Source organism: Bufo gargarizans, chromosome 2 (assembly GCF_014858855.1).
Source record: "Bufo gargarizans isolate SCDJY-AF-19 chromosome 2, ASM1485885v1, whole genome shotgun sequence".
NCBI classification, from domain to species: Eukaryota; Metazoa; Chordata; class Amphibia; order Anura; family Bufonidae; genus Bufo; species Bufo gargarizans.
The window spans coordinates 644,074,212-644,091,445 of NC_058081.1; the positions used below are offsets into that span (position 1 = coordinate 644,074,212).

General features: G+C 43.3%; 1 protein-coding gene across 6 annotated transcripts in view; it reads left to right on the forward strand.

The window, feature by feature from the left end:
* The window catches only part of LOC122926882 (membrane-spanning 4-domains subfamily A member 4A-like), a 57,984-nt gene extending 43,484 nt beyond the window's left edge, over positions 1 to 14,500 (forward strand). For 3 of the 6 annotated variants that reach the window (XM_044278398.1, XM_044278395.1, XM_044278396.1), the window contains 2 exons: positions 10,029 to 10,148; positions 14,241 to 14,500. In XM_044278398.1, the coding sequence (XP_044134333.1) occupies positions 10,029 to 10,148; positions 14,241 to 14,348 (228 nt within the window). In that variant the 3' untranslated portion in view covers positions 14,349 to 14,500. The remainder of the gene's footprint in view (positions 1 to 10,028; positions 10,149 to 14,240) is intronic. The other 3 variants (XM_044278394.1, XM_044278399.1, XM_044278397.1) reach the window with 2 other exon arrangements.
* The last annotated feature ends 2,734 nt before the right edge of the window (positions 14,501 to 17,234 follow it).

Consider the following 17,234-nt stretch of genomic DNA (forward strand, 5'->3'; position numbering starts at 1 on the left):
TAAAAGCTGGCGGGCTAAGAGTTCCGTCAAGCCAGCTGTCAGACGCCGGGCAAGGGGGGTGACTCTGTGACATTGGCTTCTTACGCTCAAACATTTCCTTTACAGACACCTGACTGTGGGCAGATGAGATGGAACTGCTCAAGGTGAGAGGCGGAGTGGCGGGTGGTTGAGAGGGGGCAAGGAGGACAGCAGTGGTTGACGTGGCTGAAGATGCTGGACCAGGAGGAGGATGGTGGCTTTGAGCTTGTGTGCTGCTTCTACTCGTCATCATGTGTTGATCCCATAGGCGTTTGTGATGTGCGATCATGTGCCTTCGCAAAGCAGTTGTACCTAGGTGGGTGTTGGATTTCCCACGACTCCGTTTCTTTTGGCACAGGTTGCAAATGGCATTGTTGTTGTCAGAGGCAGACACACAAAAAAAAGCCACCCTGCTGAGCTTTGCAATGACGGCATTCTGGTGGTGGCAACAGCATGCGTTGATTGGCGTGCCTGTCTGGCTGACCCCGTGTGCCGATACATGCTATCTGACTGTGCCACTAGCTCCTTGCGACAACCTCCCCCTGCTTCCAACTCGTCTCCTCCTTCTCTCTGTCTCCCCTTCTGAACTTTCCCCCTCTTCTTCTTCTCTTCGAGCAAGCACCCACGTGGCATCCACAGACACATCGTCATCATCAACCACTTCACTTGTATCTGACACCTCAGCAAAGGAAGCAGCAGCGGGTACAACATCATCATCATCACACTGTACATCCATGTGTGTAATGCTGCCTGACTGAGACATATCCCTGTTATCTACATCCCCTGGCAATAATGGTTGCGCATCACTAATTTCATCCAACTGATGTGTAAATAACTCCTCTGAGGGATCAAGTGAAGCGGCTGTGGTGGCTGTGGTGGTAGTGGTGGTGGTGGTGGCGGGCAGGAGAATGGTAACTTGAGAGCAGGTGACCAAAGCTGAGCTGGAGGAGGATGGTGCGTCAAGGTTCTTAGCGGAAGCTGTTGAAGATTGGGTGTCCTGTGTAAGCCAGTCAACTATTTTCTCTGAATTTTTTGGGTTCAGGGTACGTGGCCTCTGAACACTGGGCATTATTCCAGGGCCAGTGGAAATCACAGCACCATGAACACGATGGCCCCTGCGGTGTGGCCTGCCTCTGCCTGTCATTTTTTATTAGATAAGTGTTACTATGCGTGCAAGGTACTGTGCCACCCTATATAAGTGGTGGGCAGTGGGCACAGTACAGTCTGTGTTGGCCTGACACACACGGGCTTGCAAATGTGATTAGATCACAGAAAATTTTAAATCGATTTTTTTTTTCTGCAAGGTATTTGAGTGAATGACACCCTGTAACGGTTTGAGTGCAGGCCTAGCCACTAGCCAGTGGGCACAATACAGTATGTGTGGGCCTGATGCACACGGCTTGCAAATGTGATTAGATCACAGAAAAATGTTAAATAGATTTTTTTTTTCCTGCAAGGTATTTGAGTGAATGACACCCTGTAACGGTATGAGTGCAGGCCTAGCCACTAGCAGTATACAGTATGTGTGGGCACCTGACACACACGGGCTTGCAAATGTGATTATGTCACAGAAAAATATTAAATATAATTTTTTTTTATCTGCAAGGTATTTTCTGTCACACCCTGTATGAATGGTGTGCAGTGCACACAATGCTGTCTGTGACTGAGCCTGCAGTCTCTCACACACGGCAGCCAGGCAACTGCAATATATATATATATATATATATATAAAAAAATATAAAAAAAGCACACTGATGTACCAGCCCTGAAAAGGGCTTTTTGGGGTGCTGTCTGGATGCTGTCCTTACAGCAGATGAGTCTGTGGACACAGAACAATGCCCTAGCTAACGCTTTCCCTATTGAATCAGCAGCAGCACTGTCCTTCCTCTCACTGTGAATGCAGCTTCCGAATGAATCTAAAATGGATGCTGTCCAGGAGGTGGGAGGGTCTGGGAGGGAGGGTCTGCTGCTGATTGGCTGGAATGTGTCTGCTGACTGTGAGGTACAGGGTCAAAGTTTACTCAATGATGATGTATAGGGGGCGGACCGAACATCGCATATGTTCGCCCGCAGCGGCGAACGCGAACAAGCTATGTTCGCCGGGAACTATTCGCCGGCGAATAGTTCGGGACATCACTAAAAGGGATCACTTACATTCACGTCTCTTTGGCATAATATTCACTTACAGACCCTAGAGGGTATAGCAACGGATCAATTTTGGCAAAAGAATGGGATTCTTTATGTCACACAGGTTGTTAAGAATAGAGAGATTAAGTCGTGGAACTATCACATAAAATAGTGAATCTTTCATGGCTTAGGTATTTTCAGCTTTGGTCAGCACTTTTTAGTTTGAATGATAAATCACTGTTAGAAATAGATAATACTTCTCTGTTAAATGGGTGGGTAGGGAATATATCACAAAGAATGAAGATTTCAAATATATATACAGTGGCGGAAATAATTATTTGACCCCTCACTGATTTTGTAAGTTTGTCCAATGACAAAGAAATGAAAAGTCTCAGAACAGTATCATTTCAATGGTAGGTTTATTGTAACAGTGGCAGATAGCACATCAAAAGGAAAATCGAAAAAATAACTTTAAATAAAAGATAGCAACTGATTTGCATTTCATTGAGTGAAATAAGTATTTGAACCCCTACCAACCATTAAGAGTTCTGGCTCCCACAGAGTGGTTAGACACTTCTACTCAATTAGTCACCCTCATTAAAGACACCTGTCTTAACTAGTCACCTGTATAAAAGACACCTGTCCACAGAATCAATCAATCAAGCAGACTCCAAACTCTCCAACATGGGAAAGACCAAAGAGCTGTCCAAGGATGTCAGAGACAAAATTGTAGACCTGCACAAGGCTGGAATGGGCTACAAAACCATTAGCAAGAAGCTGGGAGAGAAGGTGACAACTGTTGGTGCGATTGTTCGAAAATGGAAAAAGCACAAAATGACCATCAATCGACCTCGCTCTGGGGCTCCACGCAAGATCTCACCTCGTGGGGTGTCAATGGTTCTGAGAAAGGTGAAAAAGCATCTTAGAACTACACGGGAGGAGTTAGTTAATGACCTCAAATTAGCAGGGACCACAGTCACCAAGAAAACCATTGGAAACACATTACACCGCAATGGATTAAAATCCTGCAGGGCTCGCAAGGTCCCCCTGCTCAGGAAGGCACATGTGCAGGCCCGTCTGAAGTTTGCCAATGAACACCTGAATGATTCAGAGAGTGACTGGGAGAAGGTGCTGTGGTCTGATGAGACCAAAATAGAGCTCTTTGGCATTAACTCAACTCGCTGTGTTTGGAGGAAGAAAAATGCTGCCTATGACCCCCAAAACACCGTCCCCACCGTCAAGCATGGGGGTGGAAACATTTTGCTTTGGGGGTGTTTTTCTGCTAAGGGCACAGGACAACTTATTCGCATAAACGGGAAAATGGACGGAGCCATGTATCGTGAAATCCTGAGCGACAACCTCCTTCCCTCTGCCAGGAAACTGAAAATGGGTCGTGGATGGGTGTTCCAGCACGACAATGACCCAAAACATACAGCAAAGGCAACAAAGGAGTGGCTCAAGAAGAAGCACATTAAGGTCATGGAGTGGCCTAGTCAGTCTCCGGACCTTAATCCAATCGAAAACCTATGGAGGGAGCTCAAGCTCAGAGTTGCACAGAGACAGCCTCGAAACCTTAGGGATTTAGAGATGATCTGCAAAGAGGAGTGGACCAACATTCCTCCTAAAATGTGCGCAAACTTGGTCATCAATTACAAGAAACGTTTGACCTCTGTGCTTGCAAACAAGGGTTTTTCCACCAAGTATTAAGTCTTTTTTTGTTAGAGGGTTCAAATACTTATTTCACTCAATGAAATGCAAATCAGTTGCTATCTTTTATTTAAAGTTATTTTTTCGATTTTCCTTTTGATGTGCTATCTGCCACTGTTACAATAAACCTACCATTGAAATGATACTGTTCTGAGACTTTTCATTTCTTTGTCATTGGACAAACTTACAAAATCAGTGAGGGGTCAAATAATTATTTCCTGTAAATTATTACTTAAGTCACGTTTTGGAGAGACACAATCGCTGGGACAAAGGGCCTGGGAGATGGATTGTCCAAATATACAATTGGTAGGGTGGGGAAGCATTTTTACTAACGTCTACTTACTATCTTATAACTTTAATCATGTTTTAATACAGTTCAATATTTATCACAGATTATATGTTGCCTCCATTTGGTTAAATAAGTGTGGATTGAGAGATACCTCCAAATGCCCTCGGTGTGATACTGTAGGTGCGGACTATCTGCACATGATCTGGGCATGCCCAGAACTTGGGGCCTTCTGGAATGGTATTAATAATCTCCTTACCCATGAAAATACGGATTCCTTTTGAGCCACAACTGTTTCTACTGAATGATTTTTCATCACTAGGTAGTCATAAATATCAAAAGATCCTGCTAGGTAGAATACTATTATTGGCCAGAGTTCTGATTAGTCGGAGCTGGTTCGCATGCCATACTCCAGAGGTAAACAATTGGATAAACCTGGTTAATAAGGTTTAAAATTACGAACAGATTCTTTATAAGCAGAGAGACGTACTAGAGAAATGGATTAAGATATGGGAGGACTGGAAGTGTTGATTTAATTATTTATTTATTTATTTTCCTTCTCCCCTTCTTTCTCTGCCACTTATAGGAGGTGTGGGAGGGGGAGGGGGTGGACGCATCACAGGAAGGGGGGCGTCGGGAAAGGGGGTTAAGGGTAAAGTGGTATTAATTATATTAAGCTTGAAGTTTCCTTGTGTATTGTTTTTGTATATTAATAAAGGTGTTGAAATTTAAAAAAAGAAAAGAAAAAAAAAAGAAGGTTCCAGTCTACCTAGAAATGGTATATAAGGAAAGCAGTCAGAGCCCCTAGTGTTCTGCAGGGACCAGTGTTTGGAGAGGGAGACTCATGTCCGATTTCCTGAGTGACCAGAAGAAGATGCTGAGATGGGGATGCTAAGCCACAGACCATGGGTCACAAGCCCTGTGACGAAGGAACCACTCGGACTACTGAGCGACAGACTGTGGGCCTTTTGTCCAGGGTACCAGTCTTCTGAAGAGAAAGAGGAACAGCTAGCTCAAGCCTTTCCTCAGAATCATAACCTTCTTCTGCCAGGCAGGAGACTGGAGAAGCCAGCCCTGTGCCTTGCCTGTATTGTTTTGCACCTGAATTCCTCCAATAAAGAAGCACCCTGGTTTGCTGCAGACCCTTACTTATTTCCCATTGGGGTGAACCATGCCTTACCATGCCTTCTGGAGAGCAGCAACATGTTTTGACACCTCGACAGTGTCCAGGGGACCCAGTGTAGCATTGGGGCCACCCCAAACCCTGCCACTGCACAAAATACTAAAAGGATAAAACCTGTACAAATGTATTTAGTATAAGTATACTGTATCACCCAATATGGAAGTTACCAACCAGTATAAGGCATAATTGTAAGTTTGGGCTCGACCCACACCTCAGGACCTGTAAGTTTTGCACCACGGCTTCTTTGATGGTATTTTTTTTATTTTTTTTTAAGTATGCTGCAGATGTGTGCCATTGACTTCCATCATATAGAAATCTATGCCAAATTCTTAAAGAGGACCTTTTATCTGTTTTACTTATAGGAGCTAAATACCTGTACTTGCGGGGTATGCTGCCACCCAGTTTTTTGTTTTTTTTAAACATAGCCCCTACACCCCGCTGTGCCCGCCTGAAGTTCTTGCGCTCAGTATGTTAATACTGCGCATAGGAACAGGGAGGAATAAACACCAGGGTTTCTCAATGGGCGTCTCCTTCTCCCTGGCTGTGCCGCAATCCAATCACAGCAGAGAGCATCACAGCCAGGGAGAAGGTGAGCTTTTTTTTCTCCCTGGCTGTGACGCTCTCCGCTGTGATTGGATCGTGGGACAGATAGGGATAAGGAGACGCCCATTGAGAAACCCTGGCGTCTCCTCTTCCCTGTTCCGATGCTCAGTATTAACATACTGAGCAGGAAAATTACAGGGGGGCACAGCGGGGGGTAGGAGCGATGTTTAAAAAAAAAAATGGGTGGCAGCATCAGTGGGGGTACCCCGCAAGTACAGGTATTTAGCTCCTATAAGTAAAACTGATGAATTGAAAGATCCTCTTTAAAGGCTATGTACATCTTTGGTGGCATTTTTTTTCTTATTGCATTGTACTCATTTTGAGCTAAAAATCTTTTTTTCAATTGGTCTTTATTAATGCATTATGCCTTACCATGCGTTCTGGAGAGCAGCAACATGTTTTGACACCTCGACAGTGTCCAGGGGACCCAGCGTAGCATTGGGGCCACCCCAAACCCGGCCACTGCAATTTGGCGTCACGCAGAGCCGTTTTTCCTGCATAACTTTGAGTTTATCTAGTAGCTGGTTCTCTCTGCTCTGTCAGACAGGGAGCTGAAGGACTCCTTATCTCTGATCTCGGACCTTATAAACACATTATAGAAAAATTCTTATTTTACTGATGTGGCTTTAATCAGCACAAAGTGAAAGTACCATTTACAGAGCTAGAAAAACAGTTAAAGGGGTTGTCCGGGTTCAGAGCTGAACCCGGACATACCCTTATTTTCACCCCGGCAGCCCTCCTGAGCCTGGCATCGGAGCATCTCATGCTCCGATGCGCTCCCGTGCCCTGCGCTAGATCGCGCAGGGCACAGGCTCTTGTGTTTACAATAACACACTGCCGGGCGGTAACTTCCGCCCAGCAGTGTGTTCGGTGACGTCACCGGCTCTGAGGGGCGGGCTTTAGCTCTGCCCTAGCCGTTTTACTGGCTAGGGCAGAGCCAAATCCCGCCCATCAGTGCCGGTGACGTCACCGGGGTTCCTGTCAGCCCCATAGAGAGCCCCGGTACGTCACCGGAACTCAGAAAAATGCCTTTGCCCTGCGCGATTTAGCGCAGGGCAAAGGAGAGCATCGGAGCATGAACTGCTCCGATGCTCATGTCAGGGGGGCTGCCGGGGTGAAAATGGAGGGATGTCCAGGTTCAGCTCTGAACCTGGACAACCCCTTTAACCCTTTGTAACAGAACAGCTCAATATTTTTTAATAAAGACCAATTGAAAAAATTATTTTTAGCCCTAATTGAGTAAAATGCAATCATGAAAAATACCCCTCAAAGTGTACATAGCCTTTAATCTATATATTTTTAGGTAACACAGTTGTAATTTGAGGTGGGACGACGAATCCGTGGAATCCACGAAGTTGGATTCGTGGGATTCGTGGACTGGAATCACGACGTACTTTAATAAAATTCGAATCCGACAAATACCAGCGGGGACCAGTGCAGTCCCTGTATTCTAATGCACCGACCCCGCTCACTGTTGTATAATCTTATCTAACCTGTAGGCATTTTTAAGATATAATAATCATGTGTAATCCATCTGTATTACTTACAACATTAAGTTCTGTAGCAGAGAGGAGGGAGGATATAGGCTGGGAGGGCGGGGAGTCACTCACTACGTCATGCGCCTGCGCCACCCACTTTATCAATGAAGCAGGTGGCACAGGCGCGTGACGTAGTTAGTGACGTTCCGCCTGCCCACCCTCCCGGCCTGCCTCCTCCCTTTTCTCTGCTACGGAACTTAACCACTTCAGCCCCGCTAGCTGAAACCCCCTTCATGACCAGAGCACTTTTTACACTTCGGCACTACACTACTTTCACCGTTTATCGCTCGGTCATGCAACTTACCACCCAAATGAATTTTACCTCCTTTTCTTCTCACTAATACAGCTTTCATTGGGTGGTATTTTATTGCTGCTGACATTTTTACTTTTTTTGTTATTAATCGAAATGTAACGATTTTTTTTGCAAAAAAATGACATTTTTCACTTTCAGCTGTAAAATTTTGCAAAAAAAAACGACATCCATATATAAATTTTTCGCTAAATTTATAGTTCTACATGTCTTTGATAAAAAAAAAATGTTTGGGCAAAAAAAAAAAATGGTTTGGGTAAAAGTTATAGCGTTTACAAACTATGGTACAAAAATGTGAATTTCCGCTTTTTGAAGCAGCTCTGACTTTCTGAGCACCTGTCATGATTCCTGAGGTTCTACAATGCCCAGACAGTAGAAAACCCCCACAAATGACCCCATTTCGGAAAGTAGACACCCTAAGGTATTCGCTGATGGGCATAGTGAGTTCATAGAACTTTTTATTTTTTGTCACAAGTTAGCGGAAAATGATGATGATTTTTTATTTTTATTTTTTTCTTACAAAGTCTCATATTCCACTAACTTGCGACAAAAAATAAAAAATTCTAGGAACTCGCCATGCCCCTCACGGAATACCTTGGGGTGTCTTCTTTCCAAAATGGGGTCACTTGTGGGGTAGTTATACTGCCCTGGCAATTTAGGGGCCCAAATGTGTGAGAAGAACTTTGCAATCAAAATGTGTAAAAAATGACGGGTGAAATCCGAAAGGTGCACTTTGGAATATGTGCCCCTTTGCCCACCTAGGCTGCAAAAAAGTGTGACACATCTGGTATCGCCGTACTCAGGAGAAGTTGGGGAATGTGTTTTGGGGTGTCATTTTACATATACCCATGCTGGGTGAGAGAAATATCTTGGCAAAAGACAACTTTTCCATTTTTTTTATACAAAGTTGGCATTTGACCAAGATATTTTTCTCACCCAGCATGGGTATATGTAAAATGACACCCCAAAACACATTCCTCAACTTCTCCTGAGTACGGCGATACCAGATGTGTCACACTTTTTTGCAGCCAAGGTGGGCAAAGGGGCACATATTCCAAAGTGCACCTTTCGGATTTCGCAGGCCATTTTTTACACATTTTGATTGCAAGGTACTTCTCACACATTTGGGCCCCTAAATTGCCAGGGCAGTATAACTACGCCACAAGTGACCCCATTTTGGAAAGAAGACACCCAAAGGTATTCCGTAAGGGGCATGGCGAGTTCCTAGAATTTTTTATTTTTTGTCGCAAGTTAGTGGAATATGAGACTTTGTAAGGAAAAAAGAAAAAAAAAGAAAAATCATCATTTTCCGCTAACTTGTGACAAAAAATAAAAAATTCTAGGAACTCGCCGTGCCCCTCACGGAATACCTTGGGGTGTCTTCTTTCCAAAATGGGGTCACTTGTGGCATAGTTATACTGCCCTGGCCATCTTAGACAATGTGGGCATATCGCTAGGATCCTATAAGGAGAACGGAGAGGAGAAAGTTGAGGAGGGCGCGCTGCGCATGCGCAGCCGCCCTCTATTCATTTCTATGGAGCCGCCGAAAATAGCCGAGCGCTGGCTCGGCTATTTCCGTCGGCCCTATAGAAATAAATGGGAGCGGTGGCTGCGCATGCGCGGTGTACTCCCATTCACTTCATTGGGAGAGGCGGGGAGCTGTGCCTGATGGTGGATGGACCCCGGGAAACCCGGGGTCCTCCAGCCACAACGCTCCCCGACTCCGTTCTCCTTATAGGTGCGGGTCCCAGAGGTGGGACCCGCACCTATCAGAGAATGGGGGCATATCCTAGCGATATGCCCCATTGTCTATGATAGGATAACCCCTTTAACGTTGTAAGTCGGATTCGGATTTAAAAAAAATTGGATTCGTCCGACCAAAAAAATAGTGTAAAAAAGTAATTTTAAATCTAGGAGCAGACTGTCAGAGGATCGGCATAATTTATGAGGAGGTATGCTCATCATAAATTAGACACATTCTCGGGCAGAGCAAAGACAATAAAAGACCAGCATTTTATAAATGACCCCCAATCCTCTTGTCGTCTTCTCCTGCAGTATACCACTTTCCATTTGCCCTCTACTTCTTGCTAACATACATTCAGGAAAAGAGAGGGTAAAAGGAATGGCATCACACATCTCTTCAGGATCAGACAACACAAGGTTTGTTTGTAGTCTGTAACCATATAGACACGTAGGTCTGCATAAAAGTTGTACTGTAAATTTGTAACCAAATCTATTGCTTTTTATCTCTTTCAGCCTGTTTATAATGGTGTTGCTGCATTTTTTTTAATGCTTTTTACGCTGATCTTTTGCATTACCATATCCACAAGTGTGTTTGCATGCAGAACTGCCTGCCGATCCTCTTTTCATGAAAATGGAAGCTACTTATTTTATAGCCTATTTCATTCACTAAACAGGCTTTGTATAATGCCTACTTATCCTGAGGGTGCGACGACATGGCTTGGTTGAGGGTGTTGTGGTCGAGTACCTGGCGGCCAATTTGGCTTCAGCTGCCTCTTATTTAGCTAATTAAGACTGTACCGTATAGTCGGCCTGACTTGTTAATGGCTGCACGGCACCTTCAATAACATTCGGCCATTAACAATGCAGGCCAGCAATACAGTGCAGTCTTCATTAGTTAAATAGGAGGCAACTGCAGCCATGCTAATTGGCCACGCAGTACTCGACCACAGCACAGACGCTTCCTGAACACCCCACAACCAGGCCATGTGGTTGTACCCTAAGAGGAATAGTGACTAAAGAGTTAGGTCTCAGGCACACACAAAGCCATGTACACATACCTTGCACAGTGGCAGAGTGAGAAATGACAGTATGTTGCCTCTTGGACATTCCATGCACTGCTGTATAATGCATGTAAACCATGTTTTCTTACAATATACATTCATATTATAGAAGTGGACTTGAGGCTTTAGATACACATGTAGGCTTGAATGGAATTTAAAGTGCCTCCATAAGTGACTTCTTTACTGTAACTGAGATCAGTGTGGGCCTGGACTAGCTTAGCCTTTGAACTGAGGTGTTCTTAATTGCTGAAGCCAGGGAAGTAGCTATAGGGGGTGCAGAGGTAGCAGTCGCTACCGGGCCCAGGAGCCTGAGGGGGCCCAAAGACCCTTGTGCCGCATAATAAAACTCCAGTATTATAGAAAGTGCATGCTGGTCAAGTTACACCTCTGGCTGGAGGGAAGGGGTTAGGTCAAGAATTTGTCATGGGAGGGCATTTCAATTTTTGCCTCAGACAGCATGAAGGCTATGTGCTTCCCTGCGCCGGTCCACAAAGCACTGAGGAAAGGTGGGCCCAAGCTGAACTACTGCACCAGGGCCCATGAGCCTTTAGCTACGCCCCTGGCTGGAGCTAACTTTTATTTCAAAGTAATGCAAAACCAGTGGTTGGGTGAGAGAGGGTTTTACTGCTGAGGCTGAGTCACAGGCTGTCGGGATACTGGGAGAAGCAGATGCGCAGAGTAATCTGAGATATATATATATATATATATATATTAGACATTTTTATATAGCAAATGTTGCTGTTTATATTCATGGAGATTTTACATACACTTTAATACACCCAAAGACCATACAGAACTTTATACTATTGTGCATTCAATCTACGAAATACTCAAAAGTGACATGATCATCAGCAGAAGATAATAGTTTTCAGTTGGAAACACAAGGTTTTTCTAAGCTGTAAACTAAATAACAATCAAAAACAAGAAAATACATTTTATATGGATGTACATGACTATATAGGCAGGGCATCGGGGCTTTACTGGCATTACTGCAGTCAGGGGGCACGGGCTTAGCCATCCTCAGTCCAGTGAATACTGATGACGCTACAGTATCTAGACTTTCCTTTCAATGACAGTTATGGGGGGGGGGGTCTCTCCCAGCACACAGGGGGTCATTTATTAAGACTGGTGTTTTAGACACCGGTCTTAATAAAGCCCCATAGCTGGCAGTGGATCTGCCAAAGTTATGAAGCTGGCTTACTTTAAGACCGTTCTCTCGCCTAAAACGTAGAAAAGTATAGAAAGTGATGTATGAGACAGGCCTGCCGGCCCATCCCCTTCCCCTTCCACAATCTTAGACCTGGCGTGAGCAGCGAAAAGTTGAAGATTGCATCGTATTTCAATATAATCAATAACCCCATGGACTTTTAGTAACTAAATAATTTTATGTGTCTGGTGGGATTTGAACACCTAACCTACTGCATGGCAGTTACATTTACGCTTACCATATATTATAAACCTGAATATTAATATTTTCAAAAAAGTTGCTAAGTAGAATTACTGTTTTCTTCACAGGCATAATATTAAATAAATCATATGTAACTGAAATGAAGGGGAAACCAAACTGTTTATCAATCACTATAAATAATGTGGTTTTTTTATATTGTAAGAGTTTATTATTATGATTACAGGGATACTAAATACTGTTTGTGATATTTATTAGTAAATATGTTATATAATCACATTTATTGTAATAGTTTTTGCAGAAAAATTTAGTTTTACCATGAGCACTGGAAAATAAAAGTTTTTTTTTTTTTGTCTGCTATGATTTTATTAAGAAATTATTTCACAGGTCTTTACTGGAAATTGAACCCAAGCCTATACCAGCAAGTCTAACCATTATACTACATGATTACACATGCACAGTAAAGTTATGTAGTCTAGTGGTAGCGTACTGCCTACCGTTTTAAAGGTCAGGGACTCAATTCCCAGCAGAGGCCTGTGTAATAGCCTTTAAAGGGACTCTGTCACCACTTTCTAACCCCCACTTTTAAAACTATAGTTCTGTCCATGGAGCCCCTGTGATTTCAATGGTGGTGTTATATGCGAAATCCGCAGGCTCGTTTTGGTAAAAAAACCTTTTATCTAACCTGTCAGTCAAGATGATAAGGTGCCAAGGGCGTTTCTCCCGGTCTGAACATGCCGACGCCGCCGACGCCGTTTGTGCCCAGCTCCTCCTCTGCTTTGAATTTGCGCCGCCTGAATGTCAAGAAATACGCCTCCGGCTCTCCCTCAGTCCCCCCTCCTTTTCTAAAATTTCGCGCGTGCGCACAGGCCTGTGCCTGATGCGCCCGTGCGGACTTTGCGATTCAGCCTCATTGAGCGAAGTGCGCATGCGCACTTCGCTCAACCTCCCGCTAACGCGAACACTGCTGCACGCGCGGGATCTTAGAAAAGAAGGAGGGGGGACTGAGGGAGAGCCGGAGGCGTATTTCCTGACATTCAGGCGGCGCAAATTCAAGGCAGAGGAGGAGCTGGGCACCAACGGCGGCGGCATGTTCAGACCAGGAGAAACGCCCTGGGCACCTTATCATCATGACTGACAGGTTAGATAAAAGGTTTTTTTACCAAAACGAGCCTGCGGATTTCGCATATAACACCACCATTGAAATCACAGGGGCTCCATGGACAGAACTATAGTTTTAAAAGTGGGGGTTAGAAAGTGGTGACAGAGTCCCTTTAACAAATAAAAGTTATGTCAGAAAACGTTAACTATTATTTCTAGCATTTTTGTTTATGGTAAAGGGTACATTTTTCTGCAGTTATTGTTACTAAAAACACTGAAAATTAGGGTGCAAAAACCATTTCAATAAATGCATTTTTGTAACATGCTTACTGTTGAATATCACAAAACAGTATTTGGTATCCCAGTCATTATAATAGTCCACAAAATATAATAAACACATTATTTATGGTGAACAATAAATCTATGGTGAAGAAGATGCACAGGAATGTTGATCCTCCAAAAAGGGTGCTCACAGTCCCACAGTGTCACCCCACTTCTGTTACATTATTTATGGTGATCGGTAAACAGTGGAGATGAGCGAATTTCATATTTTGAAATTTGTTGACTCTTCGTTTGGTGGTAAAAGCAGAATTGCGTTTGGATTCCATTACCATGGGTCATAACGCAATTCTATGACGGAATGCATAACGGAATGCCTTTAGAGGCATTCCGTTATTCATTCCGTCATAATAGAAGTCTATGGGCTGCAAAACAGATCCGTCCCATTTACGTTATGCAGGGGAGTCCGTTATGCAGGCCTTAGACTACTATTATGAATGATTGAATAACGGAATGCCTCTAAAGGCATTTCGTTATGCATTCCATCATAGAATTGCGTTATGGTCCATGGTAACGGAATCCATAACACAATTCTGCTTTTACCACCAAACGAAGCATGAATAGTGTAAATAAAAATGTCTTGTTTTTTTCCCTTCATTAAACTCATTATTACAGTTGGTAGAAGTTAAAATGGCATGACGCATAAAAGAAAAAAAGTTATGTCTGGTATGGCTACGAATGTGAGAAGGGTGGGGGGCATATAGATTGCCTATAAAGAGCCATGAAATTCCTGAATGCAGCCCTGTATATAGGGAATGTTAATCAAATGGTACTTCACTTGTACAATAAAAACTTTTATTTTTTATTGTTTTATTTCAGATTGTAGTCATCTATCAAACCACATCTTTGAACGTATCTGATGCAAACAGAGATGTTCCTCTTGACTCCACAGCAGCCTTGACGTCTGACCTAAAGGCACAGACATGAAGTCATTTGTTTATGTAATATACCGTAACCACTGCAAGAAAAATACATTTAAAGGGGTTGTGCCTCAAATATAATTGTATCCCGCTGTTATATCGATTGCCTCAAATACTGCCATTTATTAAAACTGCCTTATTCTAAAATTATTAGCCTATCAATGCTATCATTGCACCCTGCGGCAAATCTGTGTTGATATTCAGTTGCTGTTGATAACGTCCTGCACTGGAGGCTTGTAATGTAGGAAGTAGAAAGCGTCACTGGTAAGACAAAGGGGCGTGGTTAGTGTCACATGATCTGCTGATGTCAGGACACAGCTCGCTGCCCTAAGGCTGTAAAGGCTAACCTCTGGCACCCCAGTTGTGGTAAAACTACGACTCCCAAGATCTACACTTGCTTGGCTGTTCTCAGAACTCTATAGAAATGAAGAAGCATGCTGGGAGTCGTCATTTCACCACAGCTGGAGTGCCGGTGGTTAGCCATCACTGCCCTAAGGCAAGATCAAATCGCACATGACAAACCAGGAACAGGAAGTTGGATTCAAGCATAGGGGGTAAGAGAAAACCATAAATGAGGTAGATTTGAAAAAACAAACTATGCAAGGTGGAATGAGAACTAGAGTCATTGATGAAAATACACTTTTTTCTAGGCCCAATATATAACTTTTCAAACTTTATTTCAATAAGAAGCATGGAGAGAATTTATCGTTTTACCCATGCCAGTTTTCTGGTGTAGACACATCCTTCAGTTGCGAAGAGGAGATCACCAGCGAAGAAAAATACGGTCTTGATACATGTCCCTATACAGATACAGTTGCAAGAAAAAGTATGTGAACCCTTTGGCATGATATGGATTTCTGCACAAATTGGTCATAAAATGTGATCTGATCTTCATCTAAGTCACAACAATAGACAATCACAGTCTGCTTAAACTAATAACACACAAGAATTAAATGTTACCATGTTTTTATTGAACAAACCATGTAAACATTCACAGTGCAGGTGGAAAAAGTATGTGAACCCCTAGACTAATGACATCTTCAAGAGCTAATTGGAGTGAGGTGTCAGCCAACTGGAGTCCAATCAATGAGATGAGATTAGAGGTGTTGGTTACAGCTTCCCTGCCCTATAAAACGGCCCTATAAAAAACACACACCAGTCCTGGGATTGCTTTTCACAAGAAGCATTGCCTGATGTAAATGATGCCTCACACAAAAGAGCTCTGAGAAGACCTACGATTAAGAATTGTTGACTTGCATAAAGCTGGAAAGGGTTATAAAAGTATCTCCAAAAGCCTTGCTGTTCATCAGTCCACGGTAAGACAAATTGTCTATGAATGGAGACAGTTCTGCTCTGCTGCTACTCTCCCTAGGAGTGGCCGTCCTGTAAAGATGAGTGCAAGAGCACAGCACAGACTGCTCAATGAGGTGAAGAAGAATAGTGTCAGCTAAAGACTTACAAAAGTCTCTGGCATATGCTAACATTCCTGTTAGCGAATCTACTATACGTAAAACACTAAACAAGAATGGATTTAATGGAAGGATACCACAGAGGAAGCCACTGCTAGCCAAAAAAAACATTGCTGCACATTTACAGTTTGCATAAGAGCATGTTCCACAGCAGTACTGGCAATATATTCTGTGGACAGATGAAACCAAAGTTGAGTTGTTTGAAAGAAACACACAACACTATGTGTGGAGAAAAAGAGGCACAGCACACTAACATCAAAATCTCATCCCAACTGTGAAGTATGGTGGTGGGGGCATCATGGTTTGGGACTGCTTTGCTGCGTCAGGGCCTGGACGGATTGCTATCATCAAAAGAAAAATGAATTTCCAAGTTTATCAAGACATTTTGCAGGAGAACTTAAGGCCATCTGTCCACCAGCTGAAGCTCAACAGAAGATTGGTGTTGCAACAGGACAACGACCCAAAGCATAGAAGTAAATTAACAACAGAATGGCTTAAACAGAAGAAAATACGCCTTCTGGAGTGGCCCAGTCAGAGTCCGGACCTCAACCCAATTGAGATGCTGTGGCATGACCTCAAGAAAACGATTCACATCAGACATCCCAAGAATATTGCTGAATTGAAACAGTTCTGTAAAGAGGAATGGTCAAGAATTACTCCTGACCATTATGCACGTCTGATCTGCAACTATGGGAAACGTTTGGTTGAAGTTATTGCTGCCAAAGGAGGTTCAACAAGTTATTAAATCCAAGGGTTCACATACTTTTTCCACCTGCACTGTGAATGTTTACATGGTGTGTTCAATAAAAACATGTTAACATTTAATTCTTTGTGTGTTATTAGTTTAAGCAGACTGTGATTGTCTATTGTTGTGACTTAGATGAGGATCAGATCACATTTTATGAACAATTTGTGCAGAAATCCATATCATTCCAAAGGGTTCACATACCTTTTCATGCAACTGTATATACTTAAACGTATACTATTACTGCCACACATGTGTTATGTTGGATCCCTGACCAAACAACTTTACACATGGGTTGACAATTTACTTCCACCCCTGGTTAGCCTCACCTTCGGATTTATTGAGGTACTCAAAGTCATAGAAAATTCCAGTGGAGTCACTATGTCATTGTGCAGCTCGAAACCTGGTGCAAGAGGTGGCATTGATGTCATCACGGCCTCCTGAGCCATTTTACCTTCACGCAGACTTCAGGCCTAGTAGCCTGCTTCCTATGAGGCTGCATGGCTAATGCCCTAGTATTTAACCCTGATTTATATTTATAATCAGATGAAAATTTGTGGAAGCCCCTGGGCTTTTATGAAAGAAGTCTACAGACTACCACGGACTATACTTAAAGGAGTTGTCCAGTTTCAGCAAGAAACCAGACCACACTGTGCCAGTCTCTACATCATTTTGGCAC